At 38.6% G+C, this 22,000-nt stretch overlaps 1 protein-coding gene across 8 annotated transcripts in view; it reads right to left on the bottom strand.

The window, feature by feature from the left end:
* The window catches only part of PLEKHM3 (pleckstrin homology domain containing M3), a 194,567-nt gene that overhangs the window by 30,899 nt on the left and 141,668 nt on the right, over positions 1-22,000 (bottom strand). For 6 of the 8 annotated variants that reach the window (XM_060106882.1, XM_060106880.1, XM_060106881.1 and 3 more), the window contains one exon: positions 777-934. In XM_060106882.1, coding sequence (XP_059962865.1) covers positions 777-934 — 158 coding nt within the window. Of the gene's footprint in view, positions 1-362; positions 519-776; positions 935-17,771; positions 17,853-22,000 lie in introns of those variants that run through there. The other 2 variants (XM_060106885.1, XM_060106887.1) reach the window with 2 other exon arrangements.

Below are 22,000 nucleotides of genomic sequence, written 5' to 3'. Positions count from 1 at the left end.
CCTGGCTACATGCCCCACCTTCTATTCTGAACCACAGAGTAAGTGAGCCCAGCAGGGTGGGAAATGAGCCGTGACATTCATGCCGGAAGAAGCCAGTGCACATATATACAATGTATATTTCTGTTATGCTTTTGGGATGAAAGGAAATGTGATATGCATCATTTTATGACTCAATAAAAGTGACAGGAAAAACCCCGCTCTTAGGCTGGGGAAAAAATCGTCCATCAATCAATGGAAGTGATGATACCCAAATATTACTTTGGTTAGAAAAATAATCCCACATGAACTCCCACTTTTCTCTCCTTTGGGTCCTAAAACTTTCATCACTACACTGCAGTGCATTTATGCAGAAGAGCATGTGGTGAGCCAGAGGGCTGTTCATCAGTGTCCTCTGGTTTTCTTCCTAGTGGCCAATCCAGTTTTGGTCTTCCTCTGCGACTGTGATTTCCATTGCCTATCACTTGACCTGGGATGGTTGTGAGGATTCTTCCTTCCCTATCTTCATTCTAAAAATGAATCTGAACACTCTTTGTTACCTAATAATGCAGAGCTAGGCTATGCAACTTTGTTATCTCATTCTGGATAAAGGTAGCAAGATGAGTTGGAAATAAATATAGGAAACCAAAGGGTAAAAAATGTTCTCCAGGAATAAGGGAAATCTGATACAGAGGAAGAGACAGAGATACAGTACTCAACTAAAAGCTGGCCAGCTCTGGCCCAATAACACTGAATGTGACATATTCAGGTATACTTTTATAAGACAAGAGATTGTGTACCTGCTTGTTGAAATATCCTCAAAAGGGTAGAGGATCTCTCCATTGTTACAGATTTCACAGATGAACCCCTTCTGGCTACAAAGACTGCAGCTGTACACATGTGAGGCGGCAAATTTAATGACCTTGCCCAAGAATGGAGCCAGCTTTCCCTCTATCACCTGTAGGAAGAGAAATAGAACAGGGAAGAAGCAAATTTGTTGAGAAGTCTTGCAGGTGCAGGAGGAATTCCTTTCCTTTACACAACAGGAAAACCTCTAATTATAATTTCTCAGCAACTCTGAGAAAGAAAAGACATAGTATTTTCGCTCCAAAAGAACTCTCTGGCTTAAACCACTGGAGGTTGGAAAATGAAGATGTTGAAATTTCTTTTGTATTCCCTTTTTTTTTGTAGTGTGTTGTAGAGGACTGAGGACCAACAAATGAGGAACCCTACTTTCACAGACTAACTTGACAGTTATCGTGCGGTATAAGAGCAGTGTGGTCAATTTCCCAAAAAAGACTGAAAACATATAGAGTAAGTACTAATGTAGTATTTTATGTTGTACATTCAATAATATCTGTTTTCTGATGAGTTAATAGTTTTTTCACCATCTCCCCTAAGAACATGTAACAAATGTGGAAAATAGGTTTCTCTTGCTGCTGATCATTATAATAATACACAGAAGCTACAATTTGGCAGTCTGAATGCTATATTTAGCCTCAAGATTTTTTAAAAAATCTCTTAGTGTTTAAAAAAAAATAAGCCAATTTAATAATTGGAAGGTTTCACATAAAAATCCAGATTTTTGGCTTCTTTTGGAAAATCATTAGATCTGGAAAAACTAGGCCTGAATTCCAACACGATGATGATCCTGGCTGTGAGTAGAGGCTGCTTGCTCCTGCCGAGGCACGTGCTCTTCAACTGACACTTGTTCCCATGAGGCCCCAGTGTCTTGAGTCTGCCTGCCTCCCACAGTCCCCTCACCTGCTAGCCTGCAAACATCCATGAGTTTGGAGCCAATGGTCCATCAGAGCCCTCCTCACTTAACTAATACTGCATGGGCTTCAAAGACTTTGACAGTTCATACACTAACAAGATAAAATGTGCCTTTATTTCTTTCTCATTGATGCATATGCATATACATGCTGATTTTGATATAAGAAAAAAACGAAGATTAAATTTAACTTGGAAAGAGCTAGAAATGGATACTTTCAAGTGAATCATAGTTAAAATGATAATTTTACATAAAAATAACATCTGAGAGCAGTAAATCATATTTAAAGAGATATTAGAAGGCCAAGGTGAACAAATAGTAATAGCTGATAATACAAAAATAAAAGACTACAAGTAATGTAATAATGTATTTTGCAATTTCTTTACACTAACAATGAAATATGTGAAAGAGAATGTAAACAAACAATCCCTTTTAAAGTCACATCAAAAATAAAATAAAATAAAATACTTAGGAATAAACCCCACCTAGGAGGTGAAAGACTTACATACTGAGAACTACAAAACCTTAATAAAGGACACTGAAGATGATTCAAAGAAATGGAAAGCTATCCCATGCTCTTGGATTGGAAGAATTAATATCGTTAAAATGACAATACTACCGAAAGGATTTGGGTACCACAAAGCTACAGTATTCAAAACAGCATGGTATTGGCACAAAAACAAACATATGGATCAATGGAACAGATTAGAGAGCCCAGAAGTAAACCCACATACCTATGGTCAATTAATCTTCAACAAAGGAGGCAAGAATATACAATGGGGGGCTTCCCTGGTGGCGCAGTGGTTGAGAGTCCGCCTGCCGATGCAGGGGACACGGGTTCGTGCCCCGATCCCGGAAGATCCCACATGCCGCGGAGCGGCTGGGCCCGCGAGCCATGGCCGTGGACCCTGTGTGTCCGGAGCCTGTGCTCCGCAACGGGAGAGGCCACAGCAGTGAGAGGCCCGCGTACAGCAAAAAAAAAAAAAAAAAAAAAAAAAAAAAAAAAAAAAAAAAAAAAGAATATACAATGGGGAAAAGACAGTCTCTTCAGCAAGTGGTGCTGGGAAAGTTGGACAGCCTCATGCAAATCAACAAAATTAGAACACACCCTCACACCATACACAAAAATAAACGCAAAATGACTTAAAGACTTAAATATAAAACATGACACCATAAAACTCCTAGAAGAGAACACAGGCAAAAACATTCTCTGACATAAATCGTACCAATGTTTTCTTAGGTCAGTCTCCCAAGGCAACAGAAATAAAAGCAAAAATAAACAAGTGGTACCTAATCAAACTTATAAGCTTTTTTTTTTTTTTTTTTTTTCGGTACGCGGGCCTCTCACTGTTGTGGCCTCTCCCGTTGCAGAGCATAGGCTCCAGACGCACAGGCTCAGTGGCCATGGCTCACAGGCCCAGCCGCTCCGTGGCATGTGGGATCTTCCCGGACGGGGGCACAAACCCGTGTCCCCTGCATTGGCAGGCGGACTCTCAACCACTGCGCCACCAGGGAAGCCCAAACTTATAAGCTTTTGCACAGCAAACGAAACCATAAACAAAATGAAAAGACAACCTACGGACTGGGAGACAATATTTGCAAATGATGCAACCAACAAGGGCTTAATTTCCAAAATATACAAACAGCTCATACAACTCAAAAAAAAAAACCAAAAACCCAAAACAAAACCCAATCAAAAAATGGGCAGAAGATTTAAACAGACATTTCTCCAAAGAAGACATACAGATGGCCAATAGGCCCATGAAAAGATGCTCAGCATTGCTAATTATTAGAGAAATACAAGTCAAAACTACATTGAGGTACCACGTTACACCAGTCAGAATGGCCATCACTAAGAAGTCTACAAATAACAAATGCTGGAGGAGGTGTGGAGAAAAATATCCTGTGATAAACCATAATGAAAAAGAATATATATATGTAAAACTGAATTAACACAACATTGTAAATCAACTATACTTCAATAAAATTTTAAAAAATTAATAATGTATTTTGCAAAAAATCAAGCTATACATAATACTGGAGATAAAAACTAAAGTGGTTTATGAACATCACTACTGAATAATCTCATGATGTTTTAAAAATGAATATAATGGTTAAATCTAGGGAAGGGAACAAGTTGGAAAAGCATGTCTTTCACCTCGTATATGGTTGTTTTGGCATTTTTAAAAGCAATGTATATTATTTTTGTATCGATGCAGAAATGGAACAGAAGAACCAGGTTTACTGCTTTATAAGAGTGTTGTTTTTTATTTTCTTAATAAAGGGGGTAGAAATTATGCTGGCTTTTTTTCTTTTTTTTGAGTCAAGCAAGCACATTTTCCACCATTTAAAAATTTATTCTCCTCCCCATTACCTTTAAGAAGCCATAGATAAGACCTCCTTTTATTTATGTTTTCTCAAGGACCATTAACTCCAATCAACCCCAGGAAAGTGTGCTCCTAATACCAACACATGATATACACTTTCTAAGAAATAACCACCACCAAATCTTACACCCAGTGGGGTTATTTATAAATTGTGGTAACAATACTTTAGCTGAGTTTTGTTTTACTTATTTTACTCTTTTCTAAACAACCAAAGTTAATGACACATTTAAAGAGAGGCACTAACAAACTATAGTCCATTTAGGGGAAAACATCAGGATACAGAACTCACCTGGTCTGGAAACCAGATGAGTAAAGGTTGTTTTAAGGAACTGAGGATGAGAAGAGAACACCTTAAGGAAGACATGAGAGTTATCATCTAGGATCTAAAAGAGAAGATTGGGGCATCTTGTACATAAAGCTTTTTCTTTATCTGGAAGATTTTCTTGGTACAAAGCGTAAGGGGTATAAACATTTTGAAGTCTTTTGAAATATTTCACCAAATTTACAGTGCCAGTAATTTTTATTTATTCCTATCTGAATATTTTAATAAGCTTTTAAAAATTAATTTGGGAATTGATATCTTCACAACATTTAGTCTCCCTATCTCCATTTTATTAAATCTTCATTTATTAATAATACAAATTCGTTTTTTTCCTTTGTATAAGCCACTGACTTCTTTTTTGAATTTTATTTTATTTTTTATACAGCAGGTTCTTATTAGTTATCCATTTGATACATGTTAGTGTACATATGTCAATCCCAATCTCCCAATTCATCCCACAACCACCACCACCACCACCCCTCTTGGTGTCCATACATTCTCTACATTTGTGTCTCTATTTCTGCCCTGCAAACCAGTTCATCTGTACCATTTTTCTAGATTCCACATATATGCATTAATACACGATATTTGTTTTGCTCTTTCTGACTTAACTTCACTCTGTATGACAGTCTCTGTATGACGTCTCTACAAATGACCCAATTTCGTTCCTTTTTATGGCTGAGTAATATTCCATTGTATATATGTACCACATCTTCTTTATCCAGTCATCTGTTGATGGGCATTTAGGTTGCTTCCATGTCCTTGATATTGTAAATAGTGCTGCAATGAACATTGGGGTGCATATTTCTTTTTGAATTATGGTTTTCTCTGGGCATATGCCCAGTAGTGGGATTGCTGGGTCATATGGTAATTCTATTTTTAGTTTTTTAAGGAATCTCCATAGTGTAAGCCACTCACAGTTGTTATTTAGGTTATTTTAAGGTTAAACTTTTGTATAATATTTTTTCTTATCAGCTATTGCTGGTGTATTAGAATATACTGACATTTGTGTCCATCTTATATACGACTATATTACTAAATGTGCATGAATGCCTATCATTTTTAGGCATGATTCTTTTGGGTTTTCTGAAGGAAATAATTTGGTCCCTTCCTTTCATGTTTCATGTCTTATTGCATCATGCAGCACTCCTAAAACAATATTAAATAATAATGGTGTTAGTGGACAGTCTTGTTATTTCAATGAAATCAAACTATATAGAGTCTACAGTGAATGATTCATTTTCTCCATCAAACACATATATCTTGTTATGCACCACATTCTATTGATTCCCTTTCTCTTTTTATTTATTTATTTATTCATCTGTAAAAATTTATTTATTTATTTTTGGCTGGCTTGGGTCTTCGTTGCTGCACGTGGGCTTTCTCTAGTTGTGGCGAGCGGGGGCTGCTCTTCACTGTGGTGTGCAGGTGTCTTATTGTGGTGGCTTCTCTCGTTGCAGAGCAAGGGCTCTAGGTGTGTGGGCTTCAGTAGTTGTGGCTCGTGGGCTCTAGAGTGCAGGCTCAGTAGTTGTGGCGCACGGGCTTAGTTGCTCCTCAGCATGTGGGATCTTCCCAGGCCAGGGCTCAAACCCATGTCCCCTGCATTGGCAGGTGGATTCTTAACCACTGCGCCACCAGGGAAGCCCCTCTCTTTCTCTTATTTATTTATTTATTTATTCATTCATTCATTCATTCATTTATTTTGCAGTACGTGGGCCTCTCACTGCTGCAGCCCCTCCAGTTGCGGAGCACAGGCTCCGGATGCGCAGGCTCAGCGGCCATGGCTCACGGGCCCAGCAGCTCTGCGTCATGTGGGATCCTCCCGGACCGGGGCACGAACCCATGTCCCTTGCATCGGCAGGCGGACTCTCAACTACTGCGCCACCAGGGAAGCCCCTCTCTTTTTTAAATAACAGCTTTATTGATATATAGTTCACATAACATGTAATTAACCTATTTAGAGTCTACAATCGAACATGTTTTAGTTTATTCAGAGCGTTGTGTACATATCATCAACTTTTCCCCAAATCCCCATACTCATTAGCAGTCACTAGTGTTTTCTCCCTAACCCATCCCCCAAGCCCTAGGCAATCAATAATCTACTTTCTGTCTCTACAGATTTACCTACTCTGGATATTTCATGTAAATAGAATAATATAATATGTGGTCTTTTATGACTGGCTTCTTTCACTTAGCATAATGTTTCAAGGTTCACGTTGATTCTCTTTTAAATGTCTCTAGTGTAAGTCTTTTTCCCATCCTATCTCAAGCTTTTATCACCCCTCTCTAGATTAATGAAATAATCTTCTGGTTTTATTTCTGGATAATCGTCTTTTTCCTTTGATCCATCCAGGATACTAGTCAGTTTTAGACATCACTTTCATCGTGTGTCATCTCTTCCCTCAAACCTTTGGTTGAATACTTATTTTATCATTAGTAAAAACTCTTCATTCGTTCATGCCAGAAAATTACATTGAGTTACTATTCTCAGTTATTGATACAAGTGTGAACTAGACAAAACTGCAGCTTACATTTTGCCTGGTATATGAGTGTCTCCATAAGCTGATTCCACACTATCTATCCAAATTCATTTTCCGTTTCTTAATATGTACGTTCTGTTGCGAGGAAAGTTTCCCCGGTGTAGAATATGCTTGTTCTTGCTCCTGTGCCTTCACCCATGTATTTCCTCTATCTGGAGTTTCACTTCGTCTGTTAACACTTATTTAAATTTCACTCAGATTTTAAGGCTCAGATCTATTCTGGCTTGATCTGGAGAGCCATCTCTGGCTACTTAACCTGCCACGGATCTCTTGTGCTTCATATAATTTATTTTTACATCACATAATTTAATATAAATAGAAATTGATGTTCCTTTGTATTTTTTTGCTATTGTTTAACATGTGATTGTTTTCCTTGTCCAACTGTAGATTGAACATATAAAAATGGAGATACTACCTATAAAGTGGTGATTTTACCTATAAAAGTATAATGGTGATTTTACCTATAAAAATGGCAATTTTATATGGAGCAACCTAAGAGACTGTAAATTGTCAGGCACCTAAGTTCTTGTTGATGGACTGAGGATGCTTTCCAGTCTTTTTCCTTGGCTGTAGCAGTCGTATCTTTGTTCTGTTGTTGTGTGACAACATTTTGAATCATTCTGCTATGTGATTTAGGGAGGAGCACAAAGAATACATGGACTTGGTGGCAGTTCAGCTATTCAGAGACCCTTTCTGCTTCTTTAAACTTGAGTAACTGCTCTTCCTATTTGTCAGCTGAGGTTCAGGGCCATGTTCCAAAGGGCTGAAGCTGCTGGAAGTTTTTCCTCCAGAAAAGTGAGGTAATATTCTATAAGTTTATTTTAGAATTGACAAACATTTCTTTAATATTATAGAAAGAAAAACTTTATACTGATACATTTCAAGGGGTAAAGGTATATTTGGAAGGTTTAAATCTTGTCTTTGAATATAACAACTAGCAGCACTGGGAAGCTATTCTGGTCTAGAGGTTTCATCACTAAGAGAAGCAGGCTCCAAGTGTGACATCTCCTAGGGTTCTTTTTAAAAAGCAGATATATGTTTACTTGGGATAATCGCTTAAAAAGAAATCAAGTGTCTTGACTCCCACCATCTCCATCTGCCCTCAAGAATCCTGCTTTCCACTCCCACTTCCTAGCCATCTTGGTGGAGACTTAAGGTTGGGACCATATACCACAAACAATAGGAAGATGGCAGCTTCAAAGAAGACCAAAGCCCAGGGAGCCCCTCTTTTTCACTCTTTTCCTGGTCACAGGTTAATATAACTTTATATCAGTCCATCACAAGTCACAAGGCCATTCATCTTTAGCATTAGAAGGCTGATGGTTTCAGTTAACCAGGTGGTCATTTGGATATGTTGTAGGTGCTAGTGAAACAGACCTCTGAGATGAGGTTTGGTTATCCCAGGTTTAGTTATTTTCCCCAAAGTGTCTCTCTACGTGAACAAAATCCTGACAAAGTAATTAGCAGAAAACACATGTAGCTCTTTGTCCCTCTCCTCAATCTCCCTCACCTTTGCCGTATACCAAATAGCCTTATCTCTTTGAGAAAAGGGTGAAAGAGTTTGTTTCTGTTTTCCATTAAACTTAATTTCTTGTATTAAGGAAAATCCTAGTCTGATTCATTTAATTTGGGAGTGTTGCACATATGACTATTCCAGAAGTATCATAGTGACCTGGTGTTCAAAGAATGCACACTTCCGTTTGTAACTTAAAATTATGTGTCCTTTTATTGCACTGTAGGATAAAGACAAAATGCAATATCAAGCTGGTATCTTCAAGATTTTTCTATTTTTGTCTTTTGCAGTCTCTCTACAAATTCTTTTCACTCTATCATTTCAGGTACCTCTAGAACTCAAGGAATAGTCAAATATCACTCTCCCCGATCCAGCTAACTGACAAATATACCAAATATGCTTATGCTTCTTGTGTGACAGCAGCCCACGAAAGCTGCCTGGTCGAACTTCCAGCTCAGGGATACACACATTTTCCCCCCTCTTCTATTCTGGTCAAGATGGTCAGCATTGGAATTTGAGGCCTATGGCTTTCTTGCAGACTAAGACAACAGACTTTATTTGATTTGCTTTCTTGCAGACCAATCGAAAATTACAATTAAGTTAAAAAATAACCTAGTGCTGCCTTCTCCAAACCACAGTTTCAGAAACAGCTGCTTATTACTCATGTGTGGCACCAGGAAATTGCAGTGTCATGTTCAAGGTCTGTAGCCAATAGAAATCTGTGGGATTGGGAAAAGGGCACAAATGATTCTTTTATGTCTGTTACCTTCACTCCCTCAGCACCACCACAAAGTTCAAAATCCACAGGGGGAGAGGGACAGAGCACTGGGGACTTGGACAAGAAACAAGAAAGAAAAAGCTCTTTCTCATTGGATTTATGCATCGACGAACTCCTTCCCCCTGATTTGTCAAGTTACCTTCCATTTCAATACAGGCATTCCTCAGCCATTGTGTAACATCTAGATTCTGGACAACTGTTGGCAATACGTTGATGAAGAGGGCTGCTGCACTTGACAAATGGCCCCTCCTCTGAAAGTCTAACCAAAAGACCCCATTCATGTTAAATAAAGCCACCTGCCACTCACTAGTAACAAGCTAGCCTGGTTACTAGTGGAAGAATCAAAATTGTCACGCATTGTAAAATGATTTCAAATATAATTTAGGTTGCATTTGCTTGCCCAGAGGACTATGAAAGGCTGCACTCACTATTTTCTCTCTGAGTGACATTTCTCAGCGTTAACAGGTGGGGACAGTGACGTCTAGTGATCTAGGCCAGGTGAGTTCCTGGAGAGGTAAGAAAAACAGCCTGTGGAGTCTGCCCAAGTTTGAAAACCTAAACCACAGCAATAATATTCTGAGTTCTCATTCAATTCTAAATTTTACTTTTTTTTAATTGACATATACCGTTATATTAGTTTCAGGTGTACAATGTAATGATTCGATAGTTGTATACACTGTAAAGTCATCACCACAGTAAGTCTAGTTCACTAAATTTTACTCCTTTTAATAATAAGTTCTTAAAAATAGAAAATAAAAAGCATACTACCACATTATTTTTCTCAAAAATAGAAAATAAAAAGCATAGGGAATTTTGTTATTCCAAAAAGTTTGTTAAAACCCCATTTCCCCATAATTAGCCTTTGAGCTCCTTATCATGGCTTAATGCTGGGATGTTTGTATATAAACAGAAAACTGTGTCTTCTCTAATTAGCTGCTCCACACCCTTCTTTATCCATTATGGGACTGTTCTAACAGGACTAAGATTTTGGCTAATCAAATACTTCACTGAGGGTGGATTATGATGTCACCAATTAGCTCTTATCTGATCCTCTCCCAAAAGTGACAATTTCTACTTAGATATTGTGATAATTTAATCTGGGTTATCTGGGTTAGTATAATTGGGTAGATCTGTAAGTGGTCATCACCATTCCTATCAAATTATATTTTGCTTCCTGATGGAAACTCTCTCAGGGAATAAAAGATAAACAAATTTCAATTTTCTCCAATGGCTGAATGGTAAAGCTGAGCCCAAGAACATAAATTTCTTATTCACAAAAGTATACGGGGGGACCTCCCTCGTGGTGCAATGGTTAAGAATCAGCCTGCCGGGGCTTCCCTGGTAGTGCAGTGGTTAAGAATCCACCTGCCAATGCAGGGGACACGGGTTCAAGCTCTGGTCCAGGAAGATCCCACTTGCCATGGAGTAACTAAGCCCATGAGCCACAACTACTGAGCCTGAGCTCTAGAGCTCTAGAGCCTGCGAGCCACAACTACTGAACCTGCATACAACTACTGAAGCCCGTGTGCCTAGACCCGTGCTCCGCAATGAGAGAAGCCACTCCAATGAGAAGCCTGAGCACCGCAACGAAGAGTAGCCCCCGCTCACCACAACTGCCCACGCACAGCAACGAAGACTCAACACAGCCAAAATAAATAAATAAATAAAATTTTAAAAAGAAACGAAAAAAAAGAATCCACCTGCCAGTGCAGGGCACACAGGTTCAAGCCCTGGTCCAGGAAGATCCCACATGCTGTGGAGCAACTAAGCCCATGCGCCACAACTATTGAGCTTGTGCTCTAGAGCCCGCGAGCCACAACTACTGAGCCTGCGTGCCTAGAGCCCGTGCTCTGCAACAAGAGAAGCCACCGCAATGAGAAGCCTATGCATCGCAACAAAGAGTAACCCCTGCTCGCCACAACTAGAAAAGCCCGCACGCAGCAACGAAGACCCAACACAGCCATAATTAAATAAATTTATTTAAAAAATATATATATATATATATACGGGAAGGGGCCTATTTCAGTTTTTCTGCACTATGGAAAGTGCCTCAAGGGGTGTGGCCTCGTGAAGCCACAACCTCATGAAACTTCAGTAGAAGCATTTGCAAACGGTAAGTACAATTATGTGGCCCACATATTCTGAGCCCCAAAGCAGGCCACATGGTCTCATATAAGTGCATGAGTATTATTTAGGGGAAAATAGATTAAAATATTTTAAATTGAGACAGTTCCAGAAAACTCTCATGGTATGGTCAGCAGAATCTTACTCCTCTATTGAGTTAATTAGCTATGTGTCTTAAATAAATTGTATTTAGGTCTCTAGTATTCATTTTGGCCCTAGTTATGTCATTATTACTCACTGAATAGTAAACAAGGAAAGGCTCTAAGTGGTTTCCTTAACTCAGCTTCCTTACTTAATATATGGGAAAACTAAGGCCAAGAGAGGTGATGTGAACTGTCTTAAGATCACCCAGCTGGGCTATGTCAGATACCCCTCCACCCCCTTAAGCACCCTGCACTACCCTAGGAAGGGGCCTTTCTGAGGGCATCTGGGGTCAGAGTGCAGCCTGAGAATCCTGAGGTCACTGGATGCCCACTGATCCACCATATAGAAATGGAGGACTTCTAAACTGACTCAGTACCTGCCTGGAAACAAGATGCACAGTCTGGCCCAGGTTTACTCCCACAGTCCTGATCTGAACTGGATTTGTCTTTGGCTTATGTAAAGATTTATTGTCCAACATACTTACTACTTGTATGAAAATTCTCTTAAGTGGTCACATCTTGTTTTCTGAACATGGAGTATGATTCTTATTGAGTGAATGACTGGGAAATTCCTCGATTAAAGTAACATGAAATTCTGTGATGAAAATGGACTTAACATCAACTTAAACCCTAGGCTATTTACCAAAACTAGAGAAGTAATTTAATTAAAGAAGCAACTACAGCTGGAAAAAACCAAAGCAAAACAAAGCAACTCCCCAAATGCATGTATGTGGGAGAAATTGAAGAAATACGGCTTTTCAGAGAGGACCTGAGTAGAGGCCAATGGAGGACATCTTAACAGAAAAACAACAAAAGACCACATGTTTAAAGGGACAGAGAAATAGAGGAGAAATAGGAGCAATATTCCCTGATCATATAAGGGAATGACCCACTAAGGGTTAGGAGAGACATAAAAGGCAGAAAGAAGGGAAGAAGTAGTACAGAAAGGGTGGAGTTAAAAAAAAAAAAAGTTAAAGAAAAGGGAAAAGCAATTCAGATGATCACAAAGAGGAAAAAGAAAAAAAGGATTGAAGCTGATTTAGATCTGAAATGGGAGCTAGACATCTTGGCTTCTATTCCCAGTTTTTTCCCCTCTAAGCTGTCTGACCTTATTAATAAGTCACTTAACTTCTCCATGCCTCAGTTTCCTCATCTACAAAATAAAGTGATCATACTAAGTCATTCAAAACTAGATGATCAGTAAGGATTTCTCTCAGCTTGAAGATTCTATGATTTTGTGATTAACAGACAGGGAAAACATCAAAAGAAGCTTGTTGAATACCCCCAGGAATGTAGAAAGGAAATATCTGGGGAGATAGATAAAAGGTGAGTTTAACCAGACTAATTAGAAGATACCCAAGGAAATTTTCAAAAGAAGTGAAATAATGTCACCAGCTTTTTATTCCTCTGCTCACTGAGCACCATTCAAAGAGGGAGTTAATGCTTTTTAGGAATCATCCCCTCCCAGGTGTGCAACCAGATATCAGTTTTCCTGAAGAAGTCTGCAAATCCCTTCCTTTCATCGATGCATTTAATTAGTTAATGTTTAGATAGAACTTAGGGATGAAAAGTACAATATACATGTTCAACATTATTATTATTTAACAGCTTTTATGAGACCAGAAATGCCTAAGATTAAATGAGAAACCAAAATGAGTTCCTGGCTAGAAGGTTGTGATCTAATAATTGCTGGGTTACTGATGTGAGGAAAAACAAACCTTGCATATAAATTGAAACAGGTGCTCTTTATTAGCTTGCATGACATTGTCTTAAGAATGTGGGTACTTTTTATTCTTTGCCTCAAGGTGTCAACAAGTAGCAAACCACCAGTCAGTACTGATTATAACTATATACATCCTGTTTTTTGAGAATATTATCTGCTGTGTTTGTGCTGTTTACACTGGATATCTGTATACCCAGGGTATGGATTCAAATACATATGGGAATTTAGTACACAATAAAAGTGAGGAGAGATAAATTATTTAATAAATGATGTTGGGACAACTGGTTAGCCATCAGGGGAAAAAATAAAGCTGAATCTCTAACTCATTTCATAAAAAATGTAATTCCAGATAAATGGAAGATTTAAATGTAAAAAGTAAACCATGAAAGTATTTTTAAACTATAAAAGTATTAGAAAAAATGTTAGAAAAACGTTTATGTGGAGTAAGTATTTTGTAATCTTAGAAACCATAAAAAAGTGATAAATCTGAGTATACAAAATTAAAAATCAGTACAGTACAAAATACCATTTACAAAGTCACATAACAGAAAACTGGGAAATATATTTCCTATTTATGTAAAAAGAATGCTGATTTCCTTAATATAATTTAATTACAGGTTAATGAAATAAAAAGGCAATTCACAAAAACTACGTATAGCCAATATAATATAAAAAAGATACTCAACCTTACTTACAATGAAAAAAATCAAAATCATAGTGTGAAGTCATTTTTTATTTATCAGAATCGCTAGGATTAAAAATATTGTTTACACAGAAAGTTAATGTGGATGGAGGAAAACAGTCATTCTCAAGACACTGAATGGAAGTAAAAATCGGTTCCACCTTTTCAGAAGGCAAGTGGCAATATACATCAAACTACAAAGCATGCATACCCTTTGACCTGGTAGTCTCATGTTAATGAACTTACCCTACAGACTCATTCACACAAGAGTACAAGAAAATGTATGAGGGTGTTCACTGCAGTATTGTTTCTAATAGAGAAAAACGTCACAGGTTAAAAATCAAGGTAACTCTATACTATGCAGCTAATAAAAGGATGAGGTAAACCTTTATATATACTGAACATGCACATATGTCCAGATGTCCACAGTATAATCTTAAGTGGAAAAGGCAAGATGCAAAAAGTTAGTACTGATCCCATTTGCAAAAAAATTAAATATTCACATCTGTGTATAGAGATGTCTGGAAGAAGACAGACTGGCTATAGTTAAACAAAAGCTACCTCTGCAGAGTGGGACGTGAGGGAGAGAAAGGCGGATGTTAAAAACAGAATTCTGCAACCACCAGAGAAATTAAGATAATAATTCCATTTATAATTGCATCAAAAAGAATAAAATGCGTAAGAATAAATTTAACCAAGGAAGTGAAAGACTTGTACACTGAAAACTGAGACATTAATGAAAGAAATTGAAGATACAAAGAAATGGACAGATATTTCATGCTCATGGATTGGAAGAATCAATATGGTTAAAATGTCCATACTACCCCAAACAATATACAGATTCAATGCAATCCCTATCAAAATTCCAATGGCATCTTTTACGGAAACAGAACAAACAATCGAAATATTTGCATGGAACCACAAAAGACCCTGAATAGCCAAAGCAATCTTGAGAAAGCTGGAAGCATAACCCGCTCTGATTTCAAACTATGTTACAGAGCTATAGTAATCAAAACAGTATGGGATTGGCATAAAAATAGACACATAGATCAACGGAATAGAAATAAACCCATGCATATATGGTCAATTAATTTATGATGAAGGAGCCAGAAATATACAATGGGGAAAGGGAAGCCTCTTCAATAAATGGTGCTGGGGAAGCGGGACAGCCACATGCAAAAGAATGAAACTGGACCACTGTCTTACACCATTTACAAAATTAGCTCAAAATGTATTAAAGACTTGAATGGAAGACCTGAAACCATAAAACTCCTAGAAGAAAACATAGGCAGTAAGCTCCTTGACATCGGTCTTGGAGATGACTTTTATAATCCGGCACCAAAAGCAAAGGCAACAAAAGCAAAAATAAACAAGTGAGACTATATTAACTAAAAAGTTACTGCATAGCAAAGAAAACCATCAACAAATGAAAAGGCAACCCCTGAATGCAAGAAAATAATTGCAAGTTATATATCTGATAAGAGGTTAATATCCAAAATATATAAAGAACACATACAATTCAACAGCAAAAAAAAAAAAAAAATCTAATTTAAAAATGGGAAGAGGATATGAATAGACATTTTTCCAAAGAAGACATACAGATGGCTAACAGTTACATGAAAAGGTGATCAACGTCACCAATCATCAGGGAAATGCAAATCAAAACCAAAATGAGATATCACCTCACACCTGTTAGAATGGCTATTATCAAAAAGGCAAATAACAAGTGCTGTTGAGAATGTGGAGAAAAGGGAACCCCGTGTGCACTGTTGGTGAGAATGTAAATTGGTGCAGCTATTATAAAAAATGGTATGGAGGACCCTCAAAAAATTAAAAATAGAACTACCATTATCATACAGTAATTCCAATTCTGGGCATTTATCTAAAGAAAACAAAAACACTCACTTGAAATATGCACCCCCATGTTCATTGCAGCATTACTTACAATAGCCAAGACATGGAAGCAACCTAAGCGTCCAGTGATGGATGAATGGATAAAGATGTGGGGTGTGTGTGTGTATACATATATATAGTGTGTATACATATATAGAGTGTATACATATAGTGTGTGTATACACACACACACAATGGTATATTATTGAGCCATAAAAAAGAATGAAACCTTGCCATTTGCAACAACATGGATGGATCTTGAGGGCATTATGCTAAGTGAAATAAGTCAGACAGAGAAAGACAAATACTGTACGATCTTACTCAAATTTGGAATCTAAAACAAAACAAACCAGCTTATAGATACATAGAAGAGATTGGTGGTTGCCAGAGACAATAGGTGGGGGGTAAGTGAAGAAGGTGAAGGGAGTTAAAAGGTATTGGGATTCCATTTTGGGGAATATATCTTAAGGAAATAATTTAATATTGGATTGGCCAAAAAGTTCGTTTGGTTTTTTCCATAAGATGGCTATAGTAGCACTTAGTTGTCTTTAACTTCATTCAAAACAATTTTGTTAGATTGTATTGTGACAGCTGTCATATCAGCATGCATTAAAAAAAAGACTTATCAGGACATTCCTGGTGGCACAGTGGTTAAGAATCTGCCTGCTAATGCAGGGGACATGGGTTCGAGCCCTGGTCCGGGAAGATCCCACAAGCTGTGGAGCAACTAAGCCTGTGCACCACAACTACTGAGCCTGCGCTCTAGAGCCCACGAGCCACAACTACTGAAGCCCACACGCCTAGAGTCCATGCTCCACAACAAGAGAAGTCACCGCAATGAGAAGCCCGCACACCGCAACAGAGAGTAGCCCCTGCTCGCCACAACTAGAGAAAGCCCATGCACATCAACGAAGACCCAACACAGCCAAAAATAAATAAATAAATAAATAAATTTTAAAACATAAAAAAATAAAATAAAAAAAGACTTATCAAAACTGGTAAATTTTTGTGTAGCCATTTTAATATTGAAGATGGAAGAAAAACAACATTTTTGGCATATTATGCTTTATTATTTCAAGAAACGTAAAAACACAACAGAAACGCAAAATAGAAGATTTGTTTAGTGTATGGAGAAGGTGCTATGACTGATCGAATGTGCCAAAAGTGGCTTGCGAAGTTTCATGCTGGAGATTTCTCCCTGGACGATGCTCCACGGTTGGGTAGACCAGTTGAAGTTGATAGGGATCAAATCGAGACATTAATTGAGAACAATCAACGTTACACCATGTGGGAGATAGCCGACATACTCAAAATATCCAAATTAAGCAATGAAAATCATTTGCACCAGCCTGGTTATGTTAATCGCTTTGTCTGGGTTCCACATAAGTGAAAAAAACCTTCTTGACCGTATTTCCGCATGTGATTCTCTACTGAAACATCATGAAAATGTTCTGTTTTCAAAACAAATTGTGACAGGGGATGAAAAGTGGATACTGTACAATAATGTGGAACGGAAGAGATCGTGGGACAAGTGAAATGAACCACCACCAACAATACCAAAGGCCGGTCTTCATCTAAAGAAGGCGATGTTGTGTATATGGTGGGATTGGAAAGGAGTCCTTTATTATGAGCTCCTTCCGGAAAACCAAACGATTAATTCCAACAAGTACTGCTCCCAGTTAGACCAACTGAAAGCAGCACTCGATGAAAAGCATCCAGAATTAGTCAACAGAAAACGCATAATCTTTCATCAGGATAACGCAAAACCTCATGTTTCTTTGATGACCAGGCAAAAACTGTTACACCTTGGCTGGGAAGTTCTGATTCATCTGCCGTATTCACCAGACTTTGCACCTTCGGATTTCCATTTATTTAGGTCTTTACAAAATCTCTTAATAGAAAAAGTTTCAATTCCCTGGAAGACGGTAAAAGGCACCTGGAACAGTTCTTTGCTCAGAAAGATAAAAAGTTTTGGGAAGACGGAATTATGAAGTTGCCTGGAAAATGGCAGAAGGTAGTGGAACAAAAGGGTGAATACGTTGTTCAATACAGTTCTTGGTGAAAATGAAAAATGTGTCTTTTATTTTTACTTAAAAACCAAAGGCACTTTTTGGCCAACCCTATACAAACTTCCATTTATAAAATAAACAAGTCACGTGGATATAATTTACAGCATCATGACTATAGTTAATGATACTGTATTGCATATTTGAAAGTTGCTAAGAGAGTAGATCTTAAAAGTTCTTATGATAAGAAAAAAGTTTGTAACTATGTGTCGTGATGGATGTTAACTAGACTTACTGTGGTGATCATTTTGCAAGACATACAAATATTGGAAATTACATTGCGCAACCTGAAACTAATATAATGTTATATGTCAATTATACCTCAATTTAAAAAATCTATCAGAGAGATTCAGATAAAGATGATAACTTCTTAAAAGTAAAGGAGTAGTAGTAAGAGTGGAAAGGGAAGAAAAATTTTAAGAAAAAATTTAGTGGTAACATTGGAAGAGCATGTTGGTGATTGTGTGAATGATATTTGTAATAAAACGTTAAACTCTTTTGATGTTTGACTGCAAATAGCTTTTAAGCCTCACACCTGCCTCTTCTTGTGCCCCACACCTGGGCAAGCTGATAGGGAAGCCCAAGCACCTACAGGAGATTCAAACCACCCAATCTCCTGTCCTTCTATGTCAGTCCTCACCCAGGCCCACCCCCTAACCACAATAAAAGCCTCAAGCCAGTCTGCTTTCCTTTCTCTCTCCAGCCATTTTGGACCAGCTTGAGACTGCCCTGCTCATCCCATAAACCTCAATTATGTAAGTAATAAAACTTTTTGCACCATTTTTTAATGTTTAAATTAATATGAATTGCCACTTTTATAAATACTTAAATTGTTAAAAAAACAATGACAGTGCTACGAAGCATGGCTTTAGAAATAAATACATGTAATTTGCATATGCATGTATATAAGCATTATGAAAATGTAGAGAACGTTCAATTTTTTTGGTATTATATGACCTGTGTTTTCACTTATCTTCATGTTTATTTTCACAAAAGTTCTTGAAAATTGCCTATCAGTGAACCTGTCATGGCCACATAAGACTCAATGCTTGTATCCAAGGAGACCTATCTGTCTAATCAGAATGTTCCCTGACTTATGGGTTTTTTAGGTTTCAGAAGGTAACATTGCCCCGTTCAATTAGCATGATTTATAAGATATGCATAGTGTCAATAGCCATATCTAATACTAGGCAATTTAAGCTTGGTTTTTGTTTACATAATTATCACTGAATTCTAGACATTTAATCTTATCTTCTTAAATACCTAACTGGGAGTTAGTAAGTAAGCAATTGGTTAGGATGAATATTGAAGTTTTTACAAATCTCACTTAAATGTTTTAAATGCCCTTCTCCAGCTTTGCTGGGCCAGAGCTTTTCCCCTCCTGACCTATCAGAAATGACCTTCCCTCACTGCTCCATCCCGAGGCACGTTACTTGATTTTGATCAGCTGGTTGGTCTCGACATTCCAATCATTTTAGATTGTGTTTTTGTAATCAACAGGAAGAGAAACAGAATTGGCATCAGACTTAAAAAATCCATTCCCCATCTATTCAGAGGTCACAATCATTTCACATCACCCAGGGCACTATGCAGGAGAAGTATGTTGCCCAGTCTGAACACTTTTACCACTTAGTTTGGTGTCAATCCAAGAAAAGGTCAACATACTGACTGACGTGCCTTGGACTTGGCCTTAAGAAAGAGAGGAAAATGGTGGTTTTACAACAGGAGGACATTCAAAGATAAGATTAGGTTCAAAGAGAAAAGCATTCTGGATAGTATTGCCACCTGTGACACATTTAGAGGTTCAGTAAAATCTAAATGGAAAAGTGCCCTAAGGTAGGAAGCCCCGTAAACAGTCAACTTTCCGGAGGGCTGAGGGTGGACGGTCTGTCATCTGGTCCAGCATCTAACACCCTTCTCCACACCACCTTGGTGGCCTGCCTTTCTTGGTTCTATCATCTCTGTACCACTGGGCTGGAAGAAGAGAGAGACTCTCCTCTAGATTCATTCACTACTGCTGGTAGGCAGCTCTAGCAAAGGGAGACTCTCCACTAGGTCAGAATTTTGTATGAGTTGTAGAGGTTTGTTTTCTTTGGGCTTCCTGTCCTTCAGGAGCATGGTTCATTGAAAAAGGTTTTCACTTAGTCCCTCACAATGCCTACCCCACCACTTTTTTTTTTTTTTTTTTGCGGTACGCGGGCCTCTCACTGTTGTGGTCTCTCCCGTTGCGGAGCACAGGTTCCGGACGCGCAGGCTCAGTGGCCATGGCTCACGGGCCCAGCCGCTCCGCGGCATGTGGGATCTTCCCGGACCGGGGCACAAACCTGTGTCCCCTGCATCGGCAGGCGGACTCTCAACCACTGCGCCACCAGGGAAGCCCCTCAGTGACCTTTTAAACATGTGTGTGAAAATATCTGTTCTCTTGGTCTCCAGCCTCAACCACTGCAGCCCATTCTCTATGCCATCACCAGAAGGATCTTACTAAAATACAGATTTGACCGAACGATAAGAATAATGACATCAGCTGTTGCACCACCCTCACGGCAGTGATTAACTGTTAATATGTGCCAATCACTGTCCTAAGCTTTTAAATTCATGACCTCCTTTAAGATAACGCAAGTCAAGCACTTAGAACATTGGCAGGCACACAGCGAGCATTAAATAAATAACTATTATTATTCGCAAGACCCCTGAAGGTCAGTATTTTTATCGTAACCAATTTATAGGTGATAGAACTGAGGCTTAGAAGGATTGAGTAATTTGCCCAAGGTCACCCAGCTGGGATGTGTAGAGTAGGGAGCTGGGTTCCTGGAGCCCAAGTGCTACACATTAGGCTTTAGTGCTGTCCTAGAGCTGGCATTTCTTTAATGAAAACTCCCGGAGGCCTCTTTAGCCCCTATGGGATGAGCTCTCAACTCCTTAGCAGGCCCTACAAGGGCTTCCACAAGCTAGGTACAGCCTGTCTTTCCACACTTGCTTCCGGTTTTTATCTGCCATTCATCAATCTCCTGCTCTCTAAATAACTACCATTCATTGCTATGACCATGTATGAGTTCTGGATACTTCTGTATCTATTTCCAATTCTTACTGCAACTGTCCAAACTAGTATCATACTCATTTTACATATAAGTAAACTGAGACATAGGAAGATTACGGGACTTGTTTCATGGTCAGAGAGCTCATCAAAGCTGGAGTCTGAACTGGGTCGTCTGATTGCAGTGTGTGATCCTCCCTATTCGGCTGCCATTCCCCGCCTCAAGTCACATGCTCTCATACCTGGCTCAAGTGTCACCTAGTTTCTAAGGCCTTTTTGACTCTGGCCACCAATTTACCCCTCTTGCTCTGCTGCTTTCCACAGGTATAAACAGATGACTAGTTAAGGAAGAATGGCTCTTGCTCTATTTCTATTCTAGGCCTTTCCAAGTGCATTTGACCTCTGCATTAGAAAAGCTGAAACTGAGTACTTCTGGAATATTCCTAGGGCAGGCCCTGGAATGGCAGCTCTGTCCAAACAAAATGGCAGGTCTTTGGCCAGATGGGGTTATGGGCTAATGGCATGAACACAGAGGGCAAATGGAGAAGTTGCTGCCAGTTAAACACCAGGTGTACTTTAGCAGAACCTCTTGGGGCTGTGTGATTCATGCACTCCTGGGACATAGATAATTCCTGAGGGATGAGCTAGCCAGCTCCTCAAACATGAGGACAATTGGAGGATGAATTCTTTGGCAGCTGGAAAGGCCGTAGTGGGCAATTGTTGAACTGCTCTTGAAAAGCATTTTATCATTGGAATAGCTAACATTCTTGTTGATTATGCAGAATGAAAAATACCAAAGCATTTGAACATTTGGTACATGTTCAGTTCCTTTGGTACCTCAAAAGTGAGTATTAATGTGCAATCTGCATAAGTCTCACAATTTGGGAAGCGGCTGGCTCTGCAACGACCTCCCGACAAACTATGGCAGCATTCGGTTGTGATCATTCAATCATACTTGTATTTAAGATTATAAAATAAGTCACTTGATTCTTTAGCACACTATTCTTCCATAAATTTAAACTACATACATGTTTTAAGTCCCAAG

The sequence above is a fragment of the Mesoplodon densirostris genome, chromosome 8, assembly GCF_025265405.1.
Source record: "Mesoplodon densirostris isolate mMesDen1 chromosome 8, mMesDen1 primary haplotype, whole genome shotgun sequence".
Taxonomy (NCBI): domain Eukaryota; kingdom Metazoa; phylum Chordata; class Mammalia; order Artiodactyla; family Ziphiidae; genus Mesoplodon; species Mesoplodon densirostris.
The sequence above is the reverse complement of the archived record's forward strand: the minus strand, read 5'-3'. Positions and strand labels throughout refer to the sequence as shown.